Below are 27,920 nucleotides of genomic sequence, written 5' to 3'. Positions count from 1 at the left end.
CAGCTATCTGCTAACTGCATCTGTCCTTAGGGCAGGTCGCTTACAGTGAGTCATCACAGCTGTTTTTTGTTCTTTTTTTGTAGAAAACAGGCCCCCTGCTAACAGTTAAAGCAATGCACTGGGGCTAGACAGCTCATCAGTGTTTAAAAAAACACTATGAAGCTCTGTAAAGCTGCAGAGAGGGTGTACATCCCAACAACAATTCTCTAGTAGCCAATCCAACCCACTTTGTCACTTTGTAATTTGATCCATTTAATATAATTAAATACAGAACACATTGGCAATTGTTAAACAATGTCTCCTTACTTGGCACAAATGTGTTGCGTGTTTCTTTAAATGAAAATTCCTCCTTCTCCGTTTTTTCAAATAGCAAAGTGTTTAAATTTTTTTTAAATGGTCAGGGAGGGTTTTTTTGTCAGGGTGAAAATACTCTAAGGCACATTCATGTTCCTCTGATTATTCTATCATTATAAGCAGACCAGTGATACAAACACATTGACCTTCAATTTAAAGTCCCCATTTAGAAATACTGAGAATTTCAACCAGGAACAGAGTACCTGCAAATCTACCATTATTTCTTCAATAGAAAATTAAATAACACACTAATGCTGTGTAATATATTAAACTTATTTTTGTGAAAATAGAAAAGGATAAGAAACATATGCTGTTTATTAGGTGTGACAACAGAGTTAGCACATAACGCTTAAACACCCTGCGACCTTTGGCCCTGTTTGGACAACAAGCTATTTTGTGTTGTTCAAGCTTCATTTGCTATAGTATATCATAACATATACATTAATACCATACCAATGCTGTATACACAACAGTTTTAGGCTCCCTATTTGATTAAACCCACAGGAGATTTTTCCGACATCCCACTCTAACAGCTTCCACTCTTCTGGGAAGTTTTTCTACAAGATTTTTAAGTGTGCCTGTGGGAATTTTTGCCCATTCATCCAGAAGACCTTTTGTGAGGTCACACAGTGCTGCTGGACAAAAGGGCCTGGCTCACAATCGCTGTTGTAGTTCATCCCTCCTCCATCAAACTCTACAGTTGGCAATGCACTCACAATTCAGATTGCCAGATAGAGAACCATGATTCGCCCACCCACAGGACAAGTTTCCTCCAGAACCCAATGATTTACACCACTTCATCCGATACTTGGATTTGCGCTTAGTGATATAGGGCTTGCATGCAGCTGCTCAGCCTTGGAAACCGATGCCTCCCCAACCTCCAAGCACACAGTTTTTGTGCTGATGTTAATGCCAAAGGAGGTCTGGAGTGCCTAACTATGTGCCTCAGCACTTGGCAACCATGGTCTGCCACTTCATGGGGGAGTGGAAGATTGTGGAGGCTGATTGTGGAATATCTGGGAGGGAACAAATTGACTTGTTGCAACGCTGGCATCCTATTACAGCACCACGCTCAAATTCAGTGAGTTCTTCAGAACCACCCATTCTTTCTTGGTTTTATACCCCTGTGGCAACAAAATTGAAAACACCCAAGTTCAAAGATTAAGCAGCGCGACCCAATACTTGTGTCATGTAATAGGCCAACACCAGTCAGCAATTCTACCCAAACTATGTATCCGCTAGTGTTTAATCATTTCTGCAGAGAGCGTACTTTAAAACAAAAGTCAGCCACATTTTAAAAATTGAAGAACAAAGGAGGTAATGGTGGCTGTATGATTACTAAGTAGAAAAAATACCTACGTAAGACCTCTGTACAGAAGGAAATGTTAAAATCATTTCACCTTCTCTAGAGAGAATATATTTTCAAGCTTATTGACCACAGTAAAATCCACCTTTGGTTCCTCCGACAACTCCAATATAACTTATTAAACACACTGCTCCACTCATCCATCACAGAACAACCAGTAACCCTGTAGCCCACTGGGCTTTTACCGGTGGACTCTTACCTACTCTGTATCATTTGACAGACACTCTGGGACGTGTGGACTTTAGCCAGGTCAATATTTCTAAGTTGAAAAATCAATGAAGTACATTAAGATTTGCGACAACAGGGTACCAGTCCAGAACTGATCTATAAGCAGAAGATTAACAAAAGTGTGCATGACTCTACTTTATTGATCTAAAGAAAAAGGTATGGAGTGATGAAATGATACGAATTTTTAGGTCATTTTGGGAGCAGAGACAGAGGAGAAAGATATTGCTTGGCTCATTGCTGGGTTTCTCTAGTTTTCCAGAACATTAATCTTTCAGGGACTCAGTGCTCAGGGCTGCAGACAGCAGAGTATTACCTTTACCATTGCCATGTGTGGCTGTGATCAATCTCAATTCACTGTCAAACACTATAGCAGGTACATGAAAAGAGGGCACAGTTAGTGGTACTACCACTGTATGGTATATGTGCTGCTTTTTGTTTGTTTGTTTTCTGATCCTAATAAATTCATTAATTATCTGAATATTGACCCTCAAACAGAATTTGCTTGAGGTTCCTAAACAGCAAAAAAAGTGAATCATTTACAAGAATCTGCAAACAGTCTGCAAAACCTGTGAGCTTCATGTTTCATATTTGAAAAGGTAGGCACTGGAACTGCATGCAAACTGCAAAGAAAGTGCAGTGTGCCTCAAGAAATGTGTCTATCTGTCATTATGCTAAGGTTCTTTTATACATAGATACATTAAAGCCTATGACTGACACGCATTAAAAGGCAATATCCAATTAACTGGTGTCAGACATTAAATGGTCTCTACCTCACTGGGAATAGCACAGATAACTGTTTAATGGATTCACAATAAACAATAGGGCAATGCGTGTCCTGCACCCTGTACTCTCTATTCAGGCAGCACCCCCGCCTAAATCAGCTGAGTATTTCTACTGGTGAGAACAACTTTGAAGCAATCTCCTGTCGTGTGCGACACGTGAAAACACATCAGGAGATGGTTTGCTTCAGACTTGTGACAACAACAAAACGTGTGAAAATAGCTTTGCTTTCACTGCCATTTGTTCCCCCTGAATTCAGGTAAAGAGTCGGAAACTTTTACTTCCTATTCCAAATTAAATTGCGTATTTGTTAGAAACTGTTTTCAGCTGGGGATGAGACACGAGCCTTACAGCAGTATGTTGTAGCCAATCTGTGTGTCTGAATTTATGGAGCTCATTGGGTTTCAGTCTTTATAAGGCATGTGTGATTTGATACTGGTAAAATATAGGTTATCCCAAAACTCACACCTAAACATGCATCACCTTAGCTGAATGTTTACCACCTATAGCACTTTATTCTTCATCTTAATTACTTGCGAAGGTAACAGATTATCATATGGCTCTTTACTAATTCCCCTGTAAATGAATGGCACTTCATTGTATTTTCTTTGAAATTACAGTGTCATTATATTTACTTACAAATACTTAAAGACAGGCACACTAAAATAAGGAATGACAAGTCAGGATTTTACAGGAAACAAAGAAAAAAAATATACTGTAAGTAAATTCAAGCGGTCTGTAAGTAATTTTAAGTAAGTAAGTACATTTAAGTGGTGCATGAGTTATTTTACGTAGTCGTAGAATTCCGGGCATTTTTTAGGACAGGAAACACAAATTATACTGCAAGTAAGTTTAACTACTAACTACTAACTTCTACATAATTTTGTAGAAAAGTAAGCAAAATTTGGCAATCTTACATTGTAAGCATGCTGTGCTTTTGTATCATGGAGTGGCCTTAACCTTAAAATTTAAAATAACTTGAAATTTCCTGAAAGTTATTTTTGAATAGTGCTTGTGAAAGAAAATGAATCAAGTTACACTTGGTGAGTGGGAACAGTCCTTATCACATATATATTGGTAGAATAAAAGGACAGTTGAATAACAGAACATCCATCATGCACATCAACATTATAAATATTAAATAAAGATATCAAAAGTCAACATTAATCTAATCCATAATAAGACCTCTGGCCTGAAAAGTACAGTGTTTTTACGATGTAAGATGGGAAAATGTTTGATTGTCTGCACTTAAAATTAAGTGCAGACAATCAAAGTGTATCTGTCTCTAAGTATTTGTGGGTAAATATAATTACATTGTAATTTCAAATAACTCCATTTAATTACAGGGGAATTACTGGGGCCGTGTTATAAACTGTTACGCATGCTAACGTGCTAACCGACTACACTTTCAACCTTTGAACTTTCCACACACTGCTAACTGAGTTCAACCAGGCTGGTATTTACACATGCTCAAAGGGAATACTCAATATTATTCACTCATTACTGAATATTTAATTAGCATTCCTGACTCATACATGTAGATGTGCTCATCGCATATGTGCGCATGTCCTCAACTCCAGCACAGGGACTATTTTTACAAATCCACCCTACTGAAGGAAATCTTCTCCGGGATGCAATCACACCCCGATCACTGCAAGAGAAAACACCAGGTAGCACTCTAAGAGCACACATTTAAATATTCAGAAATGAGGTAAGAAAGAATTTCCTCTTCCCAGTGAAAAAAAGCATTGAAAAGAGCATTTTATGATGTTACTAGGTTAAGTGAAAAGCGTTAAAGAAGATAAGTTGTTGTTGCTATAAATATGTGTTACAAACCAGCCAGATGTGAGTGTGGTTTAGTTCACCTCAGTAACATACAGCAAACATCAGGCTCGGTATCTGTTTGACCAAAACACCATTTAAAAGTTATATTTCTAAGATCTTTTACCTGCTTGCATGGCGGCAGCTTCTTTTTCCTTAGCTGACATAGCACTTCCAGATACTCTCAGGTGCTTTCAGGGAGCATTACAATCAATTAAAATTGAACATGGAAGGTTCTACTTTAAACTAAAAAAAACCAAAACATTTCCAGTGTGAGTGTCACTTGACTTTCATGAGCAAAACTACAACATGTAAAAAGTTACAGTCAGAGAATTGATCTGTTTTGTTAACAAGGATACAGTCCCGGCCAGGGAAAAGGATTTTGTGGCGCACCATTTCTCCCATAATGCACCCCACCGACCAAATATCCACTGCACGCATAGAGGTGAGGATGAGACACAGAGGGAGCAAAACACAAGGAGGGAAAGCAAAGGTTAGTGTAGTCCATAGACAGCTCATAGACTGGCATTAGTGATCAGACGCTAACTGGTTTTAATTGAGAGAGGAATAATTAGTGAGAGGCATGTTTCAGGATTCAAATCAGAATGGAATACAGAGATAGACAGAGCAGAGTGAAGCACAGTGAAGCAGCGCCTTAGATAGACTAACTAGTGGCAGGAAATTCAAAGCCCTGGAGCTTTCAGGCTTCCCTTCTTCAGAGGAATATGGCTAATGAGTCACTGAGGCTGGCACTCAGTCACATGTTCTGGGGGCTTTTAATCAGTGACTCATAACTCCAGCACTTTAAGTCACTCGACCAGAATTGTTGATAAGGTTTTAAAGTTAATGATATGGCACTATAATTTAGAATCATCATCAAACGATCATCTGTGAGCAGTTTGATTGTTCAGATCGTAGATGGTTTAAAAACACATAGAGCCTCGCAGCTGCTGGGTGTAATTAGCTTCTTAAAATGTAAACCTTCCAAAGGCTTTTTTTCCCCCCACATCAGTTTTATGTTGGTTCACTGCCACAGCAAGAACATAACCAAGTGCAAAAAAGTGCCAATAAACCACAAAGTGTAATTGATGATATCACCATATTAGAAAAATTCCCCCCCAAAATAGGCTGCTGTTTAAAAAGAATGCAATGATTTGAAAATCTTATAAATTCATTTTCTATTCACAATATAACATAGGAATTACATCAAGTGTTTAAACTGAGATAATTTCTCTTTTAAGAAAAATATTACGACCGAAGCAGTTGCAAATTTGTTTTATTACCACTTTATTACCATTTTTTGTACCACTTTTCCAGCCATTTGTTTAGCTTGAGCGTTTTTGATTTTTTTGATAGCACATTTTCACAGTGGAAACATGTGATATGTTTTCTGTGTACTACTGTGAATAAAATATGGATTAATGAGATTTGCAAATCATCACATTCTGTTTTTATTTACAATTTGCAGTGTACAAATTACAGTTGTACTTGGATCCAAAAGCAAATACTAATACTACTAAGAAGTAAATACCATGACTCTAGCCCTTAAAGCATTCCAGTTTGAATCCCACATGTTTCTAGTTATTGTTTAATCTCACCATTCTCCTTGTATCCCATTCCTAGTATGACCTCTGGGGCTCTGTAGTATCGAGTCACCACATACGGGGTCATCATGAAACTGGTGCCTGCAGTCCTAGCCAGACCGAAATCCAGGATTTTCAGGGTACAGTCTGATTTCACCACTATATTGCTTGGTTTGAGATCCTGGCAAAAGCAATAGGAAATGAGAAAAATGTATATTAATGATTTTTTTCCTGCTGTTATTCATAGAAAGTCTATTAACTGGCATTTGCCTTAATTATTGTTTGTTAATGATTCATGTGAGAGACTCAGAAAATCTTTAGTTTAATACTTCAGTTTTTCATTTAAGGGAATAGAACAAAAACGTGGAAAATAAGGGGAATGAAAGAACGAGGATGAACTAGACTGCCTCTCTCTGATGATAACAAACCTTCCAGCAACTCTAAAATTCTATCAACACATATTTTCTTTGTTTGATCCTCACACAACTCGGGGTGTTAGAACAACAATCTGCTATTTTACAGGAGGTAATTCTGAACTGCAGCAATGTCGGGACTAAATTATTATTGACACAGGGAAGGTGCTTTCTACGAACGCAAATGCTGTCTGCCCCGGAATTTCATTTGCCTTCATGCAGGCGGGACGCGAAACCTGCAGAGTCCAGTGTGCACTTGTTCCCGCTTCTCAGCCCTGGTCTCTGTAGTGTTTTCTCACTAAAGCGATCGAGGTGATGGCACAAAACGTGTACGATAAATTGACGTTGCTGAAGATTTAAAAGCACACAACACAAACCAAATCCAGCAGTTGAACAAGAAGACGGAGCAGGCTTGCTCTCCTACCCTGTGAATAATGCCGGCTGAGTGCAGATGTTTGATACCACACAGCATCTGGTAGAGCAGGTAGGACATTCTCTCGTGGTCAAGCTCCATCTGAATCACCTGGCACAAGTTGGCATCCATTAGTTCCATCACTAGATACCTAAAAAACAACAAAAAAAAGTTTAATTTATGCATGAATGGTTGACACAGTTGTGAGATGTGTGGCCCACCAGTTACTGCTGAGAAAGTGAAAGCCTCCACGTGGGCCCATAACTCCCACTGTGGTACTATTTACACAGACATTGTTCTAAAAGTGAATTCACTCTCATTTATCATTCATTATGGAAACAGGACACCTCCAGCTGCCTCACATTACACCTACAGTACGTTCACTGATTCCACTCGAATAGTTGTCCAAAACGAATGGGGTGCAAAGGAGTAATAAGCACCTAATATAGTATAAATGGACTCCCTGTATTTTGTCTGGCATTTTAAATGAACACGTTTCGTTTATATTTCATGAATATACTTACACATCCTGGAATTCCTCTAATGATTTCTGTGGTGTGAAGACATTTAATAAACTGATAATCTGAAAAAGAGAACAGCATGAACAGGGTCAACAAAGAGCAGTAAGAATACAAGAAAAGACATTAAAGCAAGGGACTGTGGGCAGAAGTTAGTAATGACCCTCTTGAAGGACGCCGCTGAGTGAGAGACAGAGTAAACCAGAGAGCCGAAATGGAACAAAAGAGTGGGGATAAATGTGGAGGATGGAAAAAAGAGACAGAAGAGCACAAACTGCGGCACTGGTGATTACATCCATGCCTTGAAGCACTCTGTTTCAGTCTCCTGCCAGTTCAGTACATTTCTGGAGGCATGGAATTTAGCACGGTCATAACGTCGCTGCGACTTGTCTGCTTTTGTAGCAAAGGGATTTAGCAGGAGCCAGAAATAGACTCAGACTGGGGTGCAGTTTTAAACTGCATCTCATTCAAGTCGGGATACATTTTCCTTTGGTCCTTTGTTACCTCTCGTTTGAATCGCTTACATTTTTGTGATTGACGCATTTCATGAGCACCAACTCCCGGTATGCCCTCTTGGCATGGGTCTGGTTCTGGAAGGGTCTGCTCAGCTTCTTGATGGCTACATTTCTGTCCAGGACAGCATCATAGCCCGCACTGCAGAAAACAAGCCACAGAGATCAGTATTCCTCTTGCACACTGTAACAATCCATGGCTTAATGTCAACAGTCACTGACACAAAAGGAAAAAAAGTAGATGAAAGATGAAAGCTTTAAACTTATTTCTCTCTGTAAAAATAACATAAATCAGAACTTATTATTAATACATGAAGATTATAGGGCTTAATTATAACTTGCTAGCTGTCTGACAACTGTGTATTACAGTAATAGTAAGTTATATACTTAATAAAACTAAAATCAATAAGTAGCCCATTAAATTCATCACAAACTGTGATTAAACATAAATGTATACATTATTTTTTCATTTAATGTGTTTACTCTCATATTGTATTTTTATTATTATCATTATTATTATTATTATTTCAAATGTTTATCTAATCTTATATTCAATTGATTTATTTTTTATTAATAATTATTATTGTATTTATTTCTGCATTTTGTCTTCACAGTTATGGTAGAAAGAAATGATTTATTTAACATAAATTAAGGCAACATGCTTGTTGTACTACTTTTAGCAAGTGTTTAGTTAAGTGTTTTCTCTGTGACTTTTACCAGTCTCTCACATCGTCATGGAGCAAATTTGGACCAGTCTCCTTTACAGTGAGGCTTGCTGGCATTCGTTTATTCACAGCTCTGTTAGAGTCCCGCTGCAGCACTTCAGCCAGGTTGAAGTCGGGACTTTGATTGGCCCAGTGCAACACCCCGATTCCTTTCTTTTTCAGCCATTCACATCTAGATTTGCTGTATGTCAGACAGACAGGCTCAGTTTGACTCTAGAGTACTTTGGTATACAGAGGAGATCATGGAGATCATCAACTGTGTTGTTTGATGGACAGTAAAAGTTGCTTCTCTAAGATCATTGATGATGTCTTTCCTTCTTGGTGTTGTTTTAATACACACCTGAATAAACTGCTAAAACTGCTAAGTGGTTGCTACTTAACCTCTTAATTAGTGAGGAAAAAGTAAGGGTATTTAGTTTGATCTATCTATCTATCTATCTATCTATCTAGTTGAAGTGTTACCAATGAAACTAAACCACACAGCAGAATGTGTGTTATATGTAGATGCCCTTTCCTTCCACAAAACGGCTGACACCAGTTTGATGACCATTACAGCAGAGTGGGTGCTTTGCTGGCTCAACACAATCCCAATTTCTGAAAGCCTCAGGTATTTTAGCTGTTTGTGGCAGTTTATGTTGGCCTTCGTTGAACGGTAATACAGAAAAAGCTGCCATAAAAATGTCATCTCACTGTCTCGGCTCAACCTCAAAATGTGCCTTTTCTGACGAGAAGCTATAAAATTGAGTTTCGAGGCATCTGACTGTGTACGGCTGGGTGGGATACGCTGTGGTTTGCCATGACTGTGTGGAGACTGCAGGCCAGAGATGATGTGTGGCCATGGAAACAGTGGAGCCTTCATAAAAGCATTGATCCAATAGGGATTTGGAGCCAGTCATCACATTTGTAACTGAGTGAAAGATGATGTCATAACCAGCTAAACTACTTAAAGCCTTCATCTGTCCTAAGATGCTTGGGAAAGCTCATTCTGACCAACTCATAAGGTCAGAGATGTGCACAGATTGGGATTTTTGTGGGCGACAACATTAGCAGAGTGACTTTTAACTGCGGCAAAGACAAGCAAGAACAACTTTTACCTCATTAGCATGTTCTCAGGCTTTACTGGGACAAGACTCTACTGATTGCATAAGAGAAGCAGAATGTGTACTTAGTCACTGCTGATTTTTTCCAGACAAGCTTGTGGATCTCTGTCTGCTCATATGCATATTATTTGTTTGCAGTGAAAGCCCATGCATGTTATAAAATGTGTAAGCATTTAACCATCTGTGCAAACCATCAGACAGATGTTTATGTAAATATGATTATGTCACCCAGTCAGGGATTATGCTGAAGTTAAGACACAGCAAGTCACCTGTTTTATCTTGATAAATACACATGTCAAAGTCATTTAGTATGCTTTTATGTGTTTGTGAACATCTAAATGAGGCCTTATAGTTCAACCAATTTCATCTCTATGATCAGGATATGGTCAAGGATATTTATATCATTCTCTGTGGTTTTATGTGGTTTGGTTGCTTTAATACTATCACCATATGACACCAGATGACAGCTGTGGACACAGCCAAGCAGCACACAGCAGAGCAGGTTCAATTAGATTTGCGCTCCCTGCCATCCATCTCTACAATATCCTTAAAATGGGCACAATCCCAGCATTAGCAGTTACAGCCTGCCCAAGCTCTTTTGCAAATGCACGAAATTGCTTTGGAGCGGAAGGAGAGTGGGATTGAGGACATGGGAAGCAAAGGAAGGACAATGAGAGAGGTCAAGTGAAGGGCAGGAGAGTTGAGAGCTAGCGAATCTTCAAAAACGACACAATATACACTGAAGTAAACAATGTCAGCTCAAGTCATCTCAGGGAGAGTTTGTGGCACGAGAATATCACCCTCAGTGACACAACATTAACATAAATAGAACTTATAGTTCTGTCTGGTCATTTCACAAAGACTGTAAGACGCATTCCTTTAAGTGGAGGCTTGGCAGACATTCCTCTGCATTCTGACAGGGCGTGCGTGAGTTGACTTGTAATGAATACAAGCTTCCTCTGCAATCTGGATTAAGGGTCCACTTAATGCCCACCCTGTAAGGCTCTTATGGCCCATACATCCATATTCAAAATAAACGATATGTCACCAGCTCACTGGAGGACACCGGGAAGGATACAAGACTACACCCTTCAAATCTGTGGAAAATATTAAGGGAAAAAAGCTAATTTTGATATTTGATGAGTGTAATTTTCATGAAAGTCTATTCAGAAACACCACAACTACAATTCATACTTTTATCACGTGGTATTATTAATGTTGCTACTCTTTTAAAGTAGCAACAATTTAACTGTCTTTTTGGCTTTTTTAAGTATTTGCTATCAATTTTAGTCCAAATGTGGCTTAAAACAAGCAATTAAGATTGTAAACTCATCAGGAAAGTGTTTATTGAGGTCACAGATCAACTGAGAAGTAGGGTTGTTTTCCCACAGACTTCTGCACCAGTGCATCTTTCTTACAGGCAGCTAATAAGGAAGCCCCCCTGCCAGTCGCCTGAATTAGGTTTAGGGCACTTTGGCTTTATTTTTCAGCCTCTCAAGCTACACGGATTTTAGTAGGTATGCCTGCTCAACTCCCTGTCAATGCAAACATCCAATTAACCAATCAGTAACTCAATGTATTTTGGCATGCTGACAGGAGCAAGGCTAGCATGGTGGCACAGTGGTCAGCACCGTCACAGCAAAAAGGTCTGCATGTGTTCTCTCTGATTTCCTCGCACACTCCAAAGACATGCGTGGGGTTAGGTTATCTGGCGATTGTAACATACTTCTTGCCTTTAGCAACAACACCATCATGACCTTGAATTTTATAAGTGGAAAAGGATGGATAGACATGGGTATTTTAGAAATTGCTGATCTACTAGGATTTTCCTGCACAACCATCCCCAAATACCCACTTGTTAAAAACAAAGCACACAGAAGAGCATTTCTGAACACATGCTGAACCTTTAAACAGATGGGCTACAACAGCATACGACCACACTGGGTGCCACTCCTGTCAACTAAGAAGAGGAAACTGAGGCTATAGTTCACACAGCCTTACTAAAATTGTACAGAAGATTGGAAAAACGTTGGCTGGTCCAATTAGTCTGGGATTTCTGCTGAAATATTTCTGCTGAAATGCCTTTGAGCTGAATTTGCTGCATACAACATGAAATGATGTTGCATTCAAGTCCTACTTTATATCGATAGCTCAGGCTGTCGGTGGTGTAATGGTGTGGGAAAATCCTTTAGCGCACTTTGGACAACTTGGTACAAACTTAGCATCTTTTAGCCACCTAAGCCTTACTGATTATTGTTGCTGACCATGTCCATTCCTTTATGATCACAGTGTACCCATCCTCTGATGGCTGCCTCCAGCAGGATCATTTCAAATGTGACTCAGTCCAGTAGAGCACCTTTGGAATGCTCAGTTGGATTGGAATGGGAGATTCCTATAATGTAAGTGCCGCTGAAAAATCTGTAGCAACTGTGTGGCTATCAGGTCACCATGGACCAAAATGTATGTTTTAAACACATTACTGAACCTCTGCCATGATGAATTAAGTCAGTTCTAAAGGCAAAAAAGTTAAAAATCCATCTTTTATATACAGTCTATGTTCCCAATGTCAACATAAAACATAATTTAACGATTATTTTTTTTCATAACATTAAAGATATTAACATTTATCAGCAGACACAGATAATTCAAACAATTACAATCACTGCATCTGCATGCCTCGATAAAGTTTAAACCAAACATTTGTGCAAATGAACAAAGAAGAAGAAATCTCTCCAGGCTTTTCAGAAGAATAGAAAATATGACTTTAATCTATATTAAATTAGCAAAATTATTCAGAAAACCTCACAAATTCACTCCAACATTAAAAACAAACGTTAGAAAATCAGCTAGCAATGAGTTAACTGAGCATTAAAGATTACACCAAAGCCCATCAAACAGCTTGATATGATATAAAATAAGACATTAGAGAAATGTACCATTGAGCACTTACCAGACAATTCCCTGAGCTCCAGAACCAATGGGCTTTAAATTCTGGTAGCGTTTTAAAACTGTGAAGGTAGAGTCTCCCACTTCCACACTGTAGAACTGGTTGTCCACTTTGCTTTTGCTCATGTTGTAATGCTTGGCAATATATGACACATCCACTTGTTTTCCAAAACCCTGCAATGGGATGACATAAAATGCATATGTAACACATCTACACTGCACATTTGTTTTTATTAGATTACTCATTTTAAAATCGATATCATTGTTATATGATATATGGCCATAATAACCATCATTAATATCTAAGAAGAGCATCACATCATAACATGCATTTAACTGCTGTAAAGGCAACAAAAAAGCATGCGTTAAGGTCTATTTGGTAAAAATGGTAAAGTAGAATAAACAAGACAGGACTTATGGCTTAGCTGAGTTTACAGCTGAACAAATTCAATGCAGAAATATAATCTCTGTAATAGCCCCTCTAACGACATTAGCTTTAGTCCTTACTTGACTACATTTCACCCGGCAATCAGGCTGTAATTACTTGGGCAAAGGAGGCAACCAAATGGTGCCACAACAAAGCATATCAGGTAATTACAGACTTGGTAATTATAACACAGCTCACAAACCAAGCAAAGTTACTGCATATGCACTGCTATGGTTGAACCATCTTCTTTGTGCACAATGGAAGATTGATAAATCTGCTTTAAGGTGCTGAAGGTTGATGTCCTCCAAACTTATGATCAGATTATTCCTGTATATCTGGTATCTTTAGCAGCTTTTAAACTTTCGGGTAGAATCTCATGTACAATGCAAACATCCCAATCTATCTGAGCTCCAACTGAATTGTCTGTGGTTTTTCCTTATAACAAGCAACACAATGCATGTAAAAAGAGTCAAAATAAAGACTTTTTATCTTATGGAATCACAACCCTAGCTGAGTTTTGTATTTACACTGTGGGAACTCAAGAGGAGACGGCAATTAAGCTTGAGTAATGAGCAGATTATACTGTTTTCTTTTTGGTATAGACCTCGGTTAAAGATAAATAGTGGAGGTGTTGAACTAAAGTAGAAAATCAGGGCTAGCTGAATTGTTTTGATATACAAAACATGAAAAACATGTCAACTTCTGATAAAGGCTCCTCTAGGACATTTGCTTCAAACCTCTTAATCAAACCGTTTTGCACAAATTGTGTTGTTTTTCTTAATTAAACATTTCAAATTATTTTTTGAGCACACAACTGCTTAAGAGCTCATTTTGCATACACAGAAAAAACAAAACAAAACAAAAAAACATACAGAGTAAGAATAGAGGGAATGGAAGTGAATGAATACTGTACCTTTTTTACCTGTAAGGAACACACACCTGACAAAAGGCTATCTTTACATCCAGGACTGGTTGGCTGCAGTTATATAAGAAATGTCTGCTCATAAATACCTGAAAGACACAAACAGAGTAGAAGCAGAGAGTGAGCACATGTAGGTGCGGGTGTGGGTAGTGGCAATTTGTCACATATACAATGGCAAAACAAAGATTTATTATTGTATTTCTGCAAAACAACACTCACACCTCTCCCCGTGTGGGGACTGAAACCCACCAGGAAAATTCACTTGTGTCCTCTCTACTCTGTTCCCATCATTCTCAATAAAAATGAGAAAAACAACAATTCGTCACCTCCCAGTCCTCGATAAATATGAACTGACCAGTTATTGATTCTTCATCAGAGCACATTCCAGTGTGGTTGCAGTGATCAATGCGTGTTGAAAATAAGACATGAAGAGGTGGTCCTATTGATGAGTGAAAGACGATGAGAAGATATTTGCTGCTGAATTCCAAAACACCTGAAAGCAAGTTTTCCCTTTAAAATTGATTAATACAGGTTTTGTGTAAATGTAAATTTAAAGCTAACAGTATAAATCTATATTTTTTAAAACGTGCTTTCTTTTGCCCTCTGTGTGAGATCTGGTTTGTTAAATTTTAGATAGCTTACCTTGAAGACAGGAGAGCGAAAGAAATAGCTGCCCATAGTTTTAAAAAAATTTACTGATCAGCACCTTTAAAAACTAGTACCCCAATTCATTAGCTTCTAAAACCACTTCAACTTTTTTCTGTGTGATTTTTTCAGTCTTTCATATCATTGTGGAAGAATTTTGGCCCACTCTTGTTTACATTGCTTCACGTCACTGGGATCATTTTCACTTTGGGATCATTGTTCTGTTGCATTACCCAATTCTTGCCAAGCTTTAGCTGTTGGACAGATGGCCTCACATTTGAAATTGAAATACTTTGGTATGCAAAAGGAGTTTCTGGTCCATCCAATGAGTGTAAGCCATCTAAGTCCTGCAGTTGCAAAACAAGCCCAAATCATCATCCCTCCGCCGCCATGCTTGACAGTTGATATGAAGTATTTGTGCTGATATGCTCTGTTTGGTTTTTGCCAAATGTAAGGTTTTATATTAAGGCTAAACACCTCCACTTTGGTCTCAAGTGTCCAAAGAATATGTGTGCATAAACACTGGGAAGAAAAAGGAACAGCTGGCCAAACTACTCAAAGGAAAAGCAAGGAAATTGACTGGTGACTCTAAAATCAGTCATAATTTTCCTCACATAAAGTCATGTGTGGTGCTGACTTCAAAGACTGAAAAGGTTTTTCCCAGAAAATTTTCCAGACACTCTTTTTCTAATTGTACTGTCATGAACTTCAAAATTTAACATGCTAACTGAGGCCTGTAGAGTGTGAGATGTAGCGCTTGGGTTCTTTTGGAATTTCTCTGAACATTGCATGGTCTGATCTCCCCAAAAATTATTCTTGTGAACATGTGCATATGCATTGATAGTTGATCTCAATATACAATGACATGTCATAGAAATCAATCCGTGACATATAAGTTGTGCAGCTACATGTTTTTCTGATTTTTCAATCTTAGTGCCACAAATGCAAATAAAAAAAGTGATGTCAACCGTTTTCCCGTTGACACTGTATGCATTTATCCAACCTCCTATTTTAACACAAGAATACTAAACTTGTTAACCTTTTTAACCTACAGGAACATATCAGTTTGGAAACTAAGAGGATTACACAAGCGGTTTCCCAGGAATATATTTAACACTACCATCACAGGTGAAAAAGCTTTTTCAAAAGCCAGTACCATCAAGGACTGCATTTGCATAAAAGCAGTGCAGTGAATTTTGGTAAAGCTTTGAGGCTTTTACTGTGAAACAGCAGCTAATGGGTATATTTGGTTTAACTGGAGATTTGCCCATTTTCTTTAGCTTTTTTTTTTTCATTGCCAGAGTGAAGCAAAGAGGAAATGAGCTCTGAATGACAGCAGCTCCCACATTAAGCTGGAGGGAGAGCTCGCCCACAATGACTCTATCTTTGAGGGGTTTTCAGGTAATGAAAGTCCTAGAAGGCTAAAGACCACTTCTTTCGAATAAGTTCATACATGATGTTAATGATGCTACTAAAAATAGAGAAGGGGGGGGGGGGGATAAAAGACCTTTTTCAGTAGTTCAGGAGTTCACATGTGGTTGTAAAACTACACAAATGTCACCAAACACTTTGGAGGACGTCCTCGTCTCTCGCAAAGCATTGAATGGATCCGACTCTGCAATTTTCTCTGAGGAGCAAATGGACATAAATGTCTCTTTTAACTCTAGCTGTCCTCTAACACTGTCATAGCTCCCACTTTAATGCGTGTGCTGAATCCAAAGGGAGCAGAGCAGCTTTTAGAAAAGAGATAAGGGACTCCAAGGTGGGAGATTTCTGGTTCAGCTTATTTCACTTGAAAAAGTGTTAAAGTAAATGGGTGAATTTCACTGTTGGGTGTGGTAGGAATTTGTGCTATTAAATTAGGAGAAATTAATTAATAATCATTCATAAACTGATTTTTTTAAAATCTGTTTTGAAACAAAGAAAAGGGTAGGATAATGAGACGAGAAAGATATGTGATTTTTGAGCCCACAGTTTCCAACGCGTCAAACCACTATAGTAATGTCATTCCACATGTGTGTGTTTGACTAGCATCCCGGTCACCACATTAAGTAGCATAATATTTGCTGTTAATCTAACAGGTCAACACTGAATCAGCCCTGGCACGGGGCTAGCTGTATCTGTGCTGCTCTAATCTTTACCTGCGTGAGTACATAAGCTATTAAAGCCCTCACAGGCCAAACTGTTTGTCTTCCAGCAGTATACGCTGGTAAACACCACCTAGATGGTGGCGGGATCCTGCACACTACAGTCCTGTCAAACCTAGCAGCATATTTATATGCAGACGTTCATTTAAAAATATTGCAACCTCAGAAAAAAAACTAGTAAAACACGTTTTAATTATGCTTTCTTTGCTTTTTAAAAAAATGATAAATAAACAGTTCAATAAAAAGCTTTCATTTCTAATGCAACACGTTTCCATAAGACTTTTAACAGACAGCAGATGGTGAATACACTTCCATCAGAGCGAATGAAAGATGAAGGAGAGACTGAGTACAGACCATAAACAATTTACCTGGGAGCCAACATTTTTTGGAGATTACAGTTTTAAAATTAGAATGTGACTGTCTGGCACGTCGTTAAAAATGAGCAAAATTGGGTAATTATCAGGAAAAGTTATTCATGAAGAAGCAATGAAAATGACAGACCAAAACAAATCGCACCACAACAGTTTCTTCCCTCCCACGTTAGCCCACAGCTAAAAACACACACAAACAAAACAAACACAAAAAACCCCACCAGATTTTGTGCTTTGTTTGTTTAACCCTGTGATTACATTCTGCTGATTGTCCTCATGGCAGAAATGCTGCTTGCACCTACAGTTACCACTCCTTAAAATGTCCATATATCATCCTGACTGCAATATGTCGTCTCAGTACAAGCCGGCATCAGCTGATTGAGAGGTTGAATAAGCAAAAAGTAAGGATAATGTGAGGATGAGTTTTAAGACCTGCCTACATTACAATGAATTGACCTTGAAGATTTTATAACACTACAGCAGTTACAAGCATGACTTACTCTGCTTTAAAGTGCCTTTCACCTTCAGCCTTGCTCTGCAGAAGACTGTGATGTATAGGGCATGTTTAATATGGTTGCAGGGGTTTCTATCAGGAGTGTGGAAAGCGCAGCATCAGACAAAACTGTGTAGAAAACAGCTTAGAGTGAGCAGTGCAGATACAATTTCCAACAGTACAGTGTCTCATGTCGGATTCATTCCCTTTAAAAGAAAGCTAACTTTGCTAATGGCAGCATAAATGCCTTGCATGGTGCTAATATCTTGCTTCAGGAGCTCAAAGAACAAAGTTTTCATTTTCAGGAAGTTCACTTTCCAGCTCTGTGCTTTTGAAACCTGGATTGATTCTATGAAGGTGAGAACTGTCTCCGAAGTATTACTCTACATTGCATCACGCTTAAGAAAGCAACAGCTTTATAGGATGTTGAGGAGTCTTGGCATTGTAAACTATATAAAAACGGCAGCAGTCGGTAGGACTTTAGTAGCACTGGCATCATGTCTGACATTTTTTATTTTTTTTGTTTTCCTAGTTTGAAAATGATAACTGAGAGCCTGTGTCAAAGTTATTAAATGCAGGACCAGTTGAGCCAAGTGAGTGAACTCCCATCAGTCCCAGTTCCAGACCATGTAATTGCTTTAACATATTTGAATAACTATTAGTATAGTCACTTTACTGTTCCCAAAAAAGCATCATTACTAATGCAGATTTCTTTAAACAAAAGCAGCAACACATTGATTTAGCTCTGATTCTTTCTTTTTTCTTAAACTAAACAAGAGACATAGATAACTGAAACAATAACTTTATATTTTATGCATGTTATTAAGTCCCAAATTATTAGATGGGGAAGCAGGCTGTAGAAATGGAATCATTAACAAATAAAATAAAGAAAGAAAACAGATTAAAAATGTTTATAAATACATTTTAAAAAGTAAAATGAAGAGTTTTACAAGTACTGGCTCTGGTTTTTATGGTGTTTTTAAAAAATTGCTAACAGTCATCCACAAAAAAAATAGGAGACATATAAAAAGAGGAGAAATCATGCAGTGCAAACAAATTCAGGCTATTTCACATAGGCCGCAAGTAAACTCTCTCAGAAGCAGCATTGCATTTACAGAAATGAATCTATTGTATGATTACAAAAAAGGTGACCAACTGCCATTAAGAGACAACTAGAGAAACTCAAGAACGGAACAATGAAAAAGACAGCATGGAAATGCAGAAAGGTTTTAATTATCTTAAATGGGCTAATGTAGATGATGTATGGTACGTTTCAGGATTAACTGGAGTGGATGTTGCGTGTACGTGCATTTGCCTGCAGTTGTAGCTGATCCTTGTTATTTGGATCCTGGGCATTGTGTTACATCCACCCCTGTGGGTACAACTGTACCTCAGGCAACTAGTGATCACTTTAGTTAGGAGGCAGGATCCTAAAATACAGCATTAGTTCCTAATTCTTGTTCAATCAACTGTAGGAGGTTTGAGATTTTCTGATGCTTCTTTTTTGCTCATACCTGGCAGAAAGGTTTATATTATATGGTGTTATATAGTTTACAATTTACATTCAAATAGTCTTTTACATAGAACTATTCCAAAGAGAGTATTGGTGTATTTGTCTGTGTGTGTAACACATAAAATACTAAATGTATGACAGTGATTTTCAGCTATAATATATACAGATATTTAAATGTACATGGTGAAGGCTTTTCCTTGATAAACCAAACCAATCACATTATCACTATAGGTGAGGCAAACTACAGTAGCTCTACAGTAAAATGCAGATCATATTTTACCACGCCAGGTTATCAAAATTGTGCATCTTTGATCATGATCAGCAGAAACACTAGAGCAGCTGATTAAAAGAGAAAACTGACCACCACACTCTGTAAGTTAGTTTTGAGTGCGGCCTGCAGTAACCTTCGCGGTAAATCCCTTCTACCCCGTATGAACACTTAGTGTATTGATCCAGGCCATTTAAAAAAAAGTATCTGCAGATGTTAAAGAAAGGAGAGCTTGGATGCTCCGCAGTGTATCTGGTGCTCAGTGCTCATGTTGTGAGGCTGCTAGCTGGGGTCACAGATGCACCTGCCACAGATGCATGGCTAAGACAGGTGAAGCTGTGACCGAATATGATTATTATTCCATCTTTGACTCCTCCTATGGTGTCTTTCTTCTCTTTTAAGTTCAACATGCTAGTGTTTAGTTACAAACTCAACAAAAGAGTTGAGGAATACAGTCGCTTTAGTGCAAAGCCCAGCCAGCTGAACAAGTAGACAGTTTTGCACCCATTCATTTTAACAAGTGCTATCCAAAGGCTGCACTCAGTGTTATGGATACAGTGAAATAGTTATTCCTTTTAATATGGTCTGAACTGGAGGTGGTCTACTATAATACATGGCCCTGATACAGTGTTAGTTGTCTCCCAGGTCAAAGGAAAGGCAAACCTTAGTTTGAGGTAACACAAAAGTAATCTTCAAAAACAGATTTTGCTGTTTTTTTTTTCCTTTTGGGGCCTCAGTGTATTAATATTGTGGTCAACACCAATACTAAAATTATTTATCCAAACTAATAACCAGTACAAAACCTTTGCAGTAAAGCTAAGAGGCTTTGGGGTACCGTCAAGTTCTTCTGACTCTGACCTTTCAAGTGTGGTGAGTTTAAAAGCCCACAGACTATTATTAAAGGATCTGTTATGAGATATTTCTTGTGTGTCATGAGGGTCCATTTCATTACTAGCTGCAGAATTGCAGCCAAGGGGCGTCATGCCAATATCTACCAAGAGTCTCTCAGGACTGAAAGGTGTGTTTGACTATGTCTGCCATTTCTGCTTTTGAAAATATTCATAGACAGAAATGGTAGACATAGCGGTCATAGCGGCCTCTGAGACAGAGAAAAAAAGTATTTTCTCCAATGGTACAGTGTAGTAATAAGCACCGGCAGGAACAGTGTTAGAGGTGCAGGTGTTGGAAACAGGCAATAATGATGCTCGTCTTTGTGTGGTAGCTATGTCTCACCTGCTTTCAGCGGGCATTTTATGCCTGTTTTTTGGTTGGACTCACGCACATTGCTACAGGATGTCATTGCTGTGCTTCTACGGTTCTCCCCACTGTATTCTTTGTTCAGCAAAGGCACTGTCTGTGCTGTCAGGCTGATTGACTACTAAAAAGTAATGATAAAGCACAATAAAGCCAGTCATGTGCCAGTCAAAATGTCCACAGATACCAATGTTTGCTCTCATATCCATCTTTTCTCTCCATCTTCCCACTCCACTCCTTTTGTTGATGTCACCCAGTTCGCACCACAACATTGCCCATATCCCCCTTGTTTCTTTATTCCTCCCTCCATCGTCCGCACTGATGAGAGCCTGCATTTTTCCCTACCCTTCCTGTCTTTTGTCCCTCCCTCGCTCCCACCATTCCCACTCCCAGGCTCCCAGCCTGCCTGCAATTGTCTCCCCTCCCCCTCCCTCGGAGCTCCATTGTGAGTGCTTGGTTCAGCAGCCTCAGCCTCTCCTGCAGTATGCAGCGAATGCCTCGTCTTTTCCTTGTGCAGCCTGAGCTAAACGCAGCACAGCCTCCCCCTTTTGGGCTCGGGGAAAACAGAAAAGTAACTGCAGGGCCCAGGCAGGAGAACAAGACTTGGACTGACTCATCTAAGGGGTGTCAGAATCCGAACGCTCACTGACACCCATCGATTTGTTTCTTCACAGCTGCAAATCTGCTCACCTCCTCTGTCTCTGCTCTCGTACGTAGTCTTGCTCACATCCTCTGATTTGCTTTAGGTAAACAGCAGGCACGCTGGCCGAAAAACCACGCTGACACTGCAGTTTTCTGATAGGCTGCATAGTAACGACATGTACACCTTTGGCAAGTGCTGAGTGCAATCATCTGATTTACAGCTTTTCTTGCAAAACCTGACACACATTCAGTAGAAGGAGAAGAAGAAGAGCCACAACTGGAGCATCCTGCAAAAATGGCATCCTGAACACTTTTAACTTTTATTTTGGCATAATGACAGAGAAGTTTTCAGCACTGTCATGTGAACTGTGAACATTTCTATTGCTCTGTTTCAACTGTGGCATACTTTCTGAACTTTTTATACTTGTAAACACCTCAGTTTGAGCAAAACAACAAAAATCGACCCCCCCTGTGTTGATGAATTTATGTAACTCCTCCACCCTCAGGTCCTTTGATAACACCTGAGTTTCCACGGTGACCTTTGTTGTCTCCTAATTATCTTCATATGCAGTGTGAGAAGATTGCGATCAAATCTAAAACAGCTCAAAGTCTTGCACGCAGCTATCTGTAAAGGCAAATAAAAGCTGCATATTTGTCAGATCAAATCCAATTACATAACTGCATTTCCCATGCTGCAGGCATATTGTCACTGTTTGTCTGTAGTTGTAAGCAATACTGCGACTCGGGGGGGAATAAACTGGCACACAGCGAGAATTTCATTTTTTAAAACTAAAATAAATAAGAGCATGCTATGAAAGATGTCCTCGGAGCACATTTTTCAGCTTTCTAAGCAGTTATATCTAGGACATTACTAATAGTTATGTGATTTTAAGTGTGACCACTTACCAAGCACGTCTTAATCTACTTCAGGCTGGCTAAATAAATCTTCTCTCCCTTACTTGCTTACATTTTTTCACAGCCAGTGTTTTCCATATTTTTTCCTCTCTTGTTTAATTATCCATCTTGAGACAACTGTTGAATTTAATTCACCCAAGTTAATAACTGAGCTGTCATTGTAATATGGATTATTAGCACCAATCCACAGCTAGGAACAATGCTCAGCTGGGGTCACTGGGTGATGGCAGACTGTGCCAGCGTTCCTCAGTAACCCATCCTCATCTAATGATGAGTTTGACCTTCCATAAACGAGAGCAATGACAGACAGGCCCTCAGATGACTGATGTGGATATTTAAGTAACTGATTGTCAGGAGGAGGAAGGTTTTTTTTTCACCTTCAGACTCGCTACCATGAATCTCTACAGTAATTTCAATTATTATTTTTTGTTGTTTATCCATTCCTCTCCTCCCTGTGGTTTCATTTGTAATGACTTTGCTGTTATATAGCATTGCCAGCTGAATATATTTAAGACTAGGAGTGCTATTTGGGCAAAACGGGACATTTAAAGACATTACCACAGACTGTGTGAAACTGACTGGAGTGACCAACCAAATAATGGCTAGAAGATAACATTCCCTACTTTGCTGATTAATAAAGCCTGAAATCCCTCCATTATCTCAACTTAATGCACTGCCTTATTTTATTACATAACAAAGGATTATTGCACTGATGCTCCAGACTCAGCAAAACAAAAACAGAATGGTGGAAAAAAATGAGTGCAGTGGTGCAGCATAATATTAGTCTACTGGTGACTATTTCTATTGATGATGCTCCGTTATATAAACAAGCTGCCTCACTGCTAGTCAATATCACATCAAATCAAACAGACTGTTTTTTTTAAATATGAATTTATATAATGCTGGAGCTACTTTTGAAATTCACCAGAGGTGTTTTGGGGGGGGGGAGTTCCTTTTTGGCAGCTAAAGATGACAAGGAGGAGAAAGGGTAGAACCTTTAGCCTATTTATCCAATAAAAAAGAAATAAAAAGCAACTCTTCAGCTGCTGCGGAGACACCCATAAAAAAAGCTTTGTTTAACTGTTAAGCCTGTTCCCTGCAGCACTTTCACAAACATGGATGGAAGCCTGCTCCTGAATAATTCAGCACACAAGGTCACGGCACACAAAAAAAGAAAAAAAGAAAACTCTATTTCCCTCCTGTCATGAACATGAAGAGTTTGTTGTGATCCCTTCAAACATCTATTGACTCCACTGCACAGCACAAAGCCAGCAATTAGTCCATGACTATGGGCCTGCACAAAAACAAGAAATAGTAATAGAACAGAGAGCCCTGCTCATGTCTGCATACCTGTGCAATCAGTGCAGTAGGTGAGGTGGGTTTGCCATGCCTTCCCAATGATCGAGCACTCAGGACAAAGCTGATTTAGAGAAATTACCTTCCTCTGCAGCTTCATCTCATTTAATCCACTACACAGCATGCAGCCCACATTAGGGCTGAACAGCACCTCTCTCTCTCTCTCTCTCTCTCTCTCTCTCTGCAGGATTAGGATTATTTGAAGTTCAGCTTTCATGACAAACAGCCCAGAAATTACTTCAACTGTTTCTTTTCATATACACTATAAACAATCACAGCAGCAAAACCACGACTCTTAGAGACACCCATATGGGCTTATAAATCACCACTATAGCACAGACTGTTTGCAGGAGGACACAGTTTTCCAGCACTTATGAAAGACATGAGGCAAGCCCCCCCCATCATCTCTGTGAAGTACTGATGGTCTGCATAATGCACAAGGTGCGCAGTTGACTTGTGAGGGGGAGGAGGAGGGACAAGCCCTGCATGTAGGCCTCCAATATGTAGCCTGTGTAAGGCTATGAAGAGATATGAAGAGCATCACTCAGTCAGCATCCAGTTTCAGCCGCCAATCAAACATACATAACGCCGACTAATCGGACTGTGTGGATGTATGGAAAGGGAGGTAGCCTGGATACCCCCCCCCCCCCCCCCACCCCCACCCCTCTCTCTCTCTCTCTCACCCAATTTGGATGATGTTATTATCGATGTGCGTTCAAGGCAATGCAAGATGCGAGATATTTTGTCAGGAGAGGGCTCGCGTCGTTATGAAATCCCCCACAGCCCTCTTAGTGAATTATAGAACAACACACGCTGCTATGAATGACTCAAGATGGGGTTGATTATTTATTTATTTATTTATTTATCAATCGCTGTCCGTTTTCCCCCCTTCACTGAGGCATCACTAGTGGACTTCATTAACCTTCCCTTCCGATCAATATTCATCACTCCACCCTCCGGCCAGGCACGAGATCCAAGCATCGCATCCACACTGAAATAAAACAAATCCGTCCGGCCTTACCATTCCGTGCCAGTTGATGACGATCCCAGTCCGGTGCCTGTCCTTTTCAAAACATCCCGACGGGAAACACTGCGGAGACCATAGCTGAAGGCTTCATGAAAACGTTCATTGATGTGAGGAGGGAGAGGTAAAAAGGGGTCCGAAAAAGAAGACGAGAGAGAAAGGGGGAAAAGAAGCAGAGGTGGACCGAACCGAGGCTTGCTGATGCTGAATCACTCTCCCTCAGCTCACCACCTTGCAACCATTGTGCTGCAAGATGCTGGCTGTACCATTGTGGACCTCACCAGAGCAGAGAGAGAGAGAGAGAGAGAGGAGAGGGAGGGAAGAGGGGGGAATGGGGGGCGATGTTGCCATGGCAACCGAACAGGAGCACGTCTGACGTCAAAGCCAGGACAGAGAGGGGAGAGGGAGAGATCACATGGAAGCTGTCCCCCCGGATGGGAGGGGCGTGTTAGAGCATCTTCTCATCCCATCCTGTACCGTCCCGCTGGTGCGGTCACGCAGATCGTTGAGGATATGAAGCTCTGTTATTGCTCAGGTTTCCAGGGGCGTGTCTGCTGCCAGCCCCGACTACTCCACTCATCTGACCACTTCAAACAAACTACTGCCAGTTCTAAGAATATATGCAAGGTACTACAGATACTACCAGTACAGTGTTATTTTTTTAGAGGAATAGTTTTACACACACAAACACATTAAACAAAGCAGACATTTAAACTGTTTTGTGAGCTTTGTGAGGAGGCTTCCACACAGAGATTTCTGCATGGAAACCTGCATATGTAAATTAAAAGGGAGAGGGACCAAAACATTGAATATTTAGCCTAAGTGAGATTTACCAGCCAAGAAGTAAAAAAAAAAAAAGAAGAAGAAGATAAGGAGATAATCACATCAATGTAATAGTCTCAGCCAGACCAACTCTGGAAAAATAGTCTGCCTCTGCCACTGGTTTACTTTGTTAAATGCTTATCTTCCATTGCTCATTTTGTTAGCTGATAAAATGTCTTTTCTTGTAAAAACCAACCAAGCAACCAAAAAGAAAAACAAAAAATCCCTTTCTGTCATAATTTGTCAAAAATCCCTCCTGAACCAAGCTGATAAATGCACCAGCTTCACGGAAACTCAGAGGCAGTGGTTGCTGTTTTGTTTTGTTCCCAGGCTTGTGGAACCACTGAATTAACTTACTGTAATCACAAACTAGCAAAATACCAGCATAATCTGGTCTGATGCCTCTGAGTGAATTTCAGTGTGTGAGAATTCATCACTGTCGAGTACAGAGGCCAGGTCTTATAAGTTAAAAGGGCTTTGACACAACATTGGGGACAATAGGGGGATTTGCATGTAGAGCTTCAAAACATCAGTCTGTATACATTTACTTCTGAAGTGTCTGAGACAATTTATTGCCAAGCTTTTATTTTAACTCAACACAGATAAAGGACCAAATTTCAAAGTAAGTGCAATGGAGGGTCAGATTTTTTTAATGCTTTCCAGCTGGAACCAAAGGCTAAACATACTGGAAAACCACCACCCTAACACACACACACACACACACACACACACACACACACACACACACACACACAGCCAACAGTTCCAGGTGCCCCACATTCAAGATTATCATGACAGTCATATCCACTCTTTCAGGGTTTTAGTGCAAATTACCTCAAGGGCTCAGGCCAGTGCCAATAAGGAGGTATTAAGGACAGTACTGACAGAAATAGCAGGAAGAAGAAATCTAAAATTCAGAACTCCTTACTAAGGCTTAGCGAGAACTTGCTTATCCAGACTCTGTCCCCAGATGAGGCCTCTCTGCTCCAGGTAATGTAGAGTGATTAAAGGCTAGTCAGTCAAAGGAGACAACAGGTACACAACAGGACATTCCAACGGCTGTAACGGTTTATCATAACAGTGTAACAAAAGTGGAAAAAAACTTAAGCAGCCTCCCCAAATATTACATGTTTTTAGAAGGAAAGCTATAACTAACTAGCTAACAAATGATTGAGTATGATTCTGAGCATCCTCAGAAATGCAGTGAATTGAAAATAAAGAGACAATCTTATCTTCTGTCACATATTCTTTGGTGGGCCAATCAAAGATGCTGTTTATCTTTGCAAATATCATAATTTTATCGGATTATTGAGGGCGTCATAATAGTTAGCCATAATGGTTAGGCATATCATGTATTAATGATTGTTGTTCTGGTTTGGTTGTTCTTGTTCTCCTTTATTTATTTATTTTTTACAACATATTTGTCTCTGTTACTGAGTTGTTGTGCTTGGTGATCTATAGTGCTGATGTTGTAAGATCCCCACCAACAGACTGTTATACGAATAAAAGTATAACAATTCCTACAAATAAGACTAAAAATATAACGAATGCATAAAATATTTGTCTTATTGCATTCAGAAATAGACTAAGTATGCACCTACAGAGACATGCCTGTGCAAAAAATGAAATGGTTTATATGCAATGGCATCATCTGCTGAAATGATAATACTGGTTTCAATCTAAGTGGAAAATCAGTGTCAAGTAATCAAGCCTTATCACTGCAGGCAATGGCTGGTGATAATAATCATGCCTTTGAGCACTAACAGGCACAGGCAGGCAGAGATAACCCTTGGCCACAATCTGGCTACTAAAGGTTGTAATGAGGAATAAATGTCACAAGATGGCGCAAAGTAAACCACAAAAATAGCCCATCAAGACAAGAGCACCTATAGGAAGGAAGTACTCAGCAGTGAATTGCTTCCTGACTGCTTAGTTGACTCATTTTGATGTTATGGGATATACAGAAATCATGGTTAATTTTGGAATTATTTTAAACAGGAAACAGGTCAGGTCCGTCGTAATTTCCCATGGTTTAAGAACTGTTTAAAAAACACCCTTTCAATTATATTAAAATACACAAGATTCACTACTAGATTCACACATATACCATACATAACCCTATGGAAGTGGTGTATTTCAAAGAAATGTATCTTAAAGTAATTAAAAAAAAACCTTCTATATTATACAACTATTAAATGTATCTCAGTGGACAATATTTAATTTTATAAGAGCACTTTTTAAGAAACGTCGGGGACCTGGATACATACTCTGCTTCCATGACTTGGTACTGTGTTACTATAGGAACGGCTAAATGACAGTCCCCTCGCGGAGAGCCAATAGACAGCCACAGTAAGGTGTCTGGT

The 27,920-nt window shown here is 39.4% G+C and overlaps 1 protein-coding gene across 9 annotated transcripts in view; it reads right to left on the bottom strand.

The window, feature by feature from the left end:
- Positions 1–25,044, bottom strand: part of mapk10 (mitogen-activated protein kinase 10) — a 38,335-nt gene extending 13,291 nt beyond the window's left edge. For 5 of the 9 annotated variants that reach the window (XM_005456245.4, XM_013275244.3, XM_003451489.5 and 2 more), the window contains exons 1-8: positions 24,733–25,043; positions 14,125–14,196; positions 12,763–12,932; positions 8,000–8,129; positions 7,482–7,540; positions 6,970–7,108; positions 6,148–6,313; positions 4,909–4,980 (exon numbers count right to left, since the gene is read on the bottom strand). In XM_005456245.4, coding sequence (XP_005456302.1) covers positions 4,909–4,980; positions 6,148–6,313; positions 6,970–7,108; positions 7,482–7,540; positions 8,000–8,129; positions 12,763–12,932; positions 14,125–14,196; positions 24,733–24,735 — 811 coding nt within the window. In that variant the 5' untranslated portion in view covers positions 24,736–25,043. Of the gene's footprint in view, positions 1–4,908; positions 4,981–6,147; positions 6,314–6,969; positions 7,109–7,481; positions 7,541–7,999; positions 8,130–12,762; positions 12,933–14,098; positions 14,197–24,732 lie in introns of all 9 variants that reach the window. The other 4 variants (XM_025909118.1, XM_025909119.1, XM_019361002.2 and 1 more) reach the window with 3 other exon arrangements.
- Positions 25,045–27,920: the final 2,876 nt, after the last annotated feature.

Source organism: Oreochromis niloticus, linkage group LG7, assembly GCF_001858045.2.
Source record: "Oreochromis niloticus isolate F11D_XX linkage group LG7, O_niloticus_UMD_NMBU, whole genome shotgun sequence".
Lineage (NCBI taxonomy): Eukaryota > Metazoa > Chordata > Actinopteri > Cichliformes > Cichlidae > Oreochromis > Oreochromis niloticus.
The sequence above is the reverse complement of the archived record's forward strand: the minus strand, read 5'-3'. Positions and strand labels throughout refer to the sequence as shown.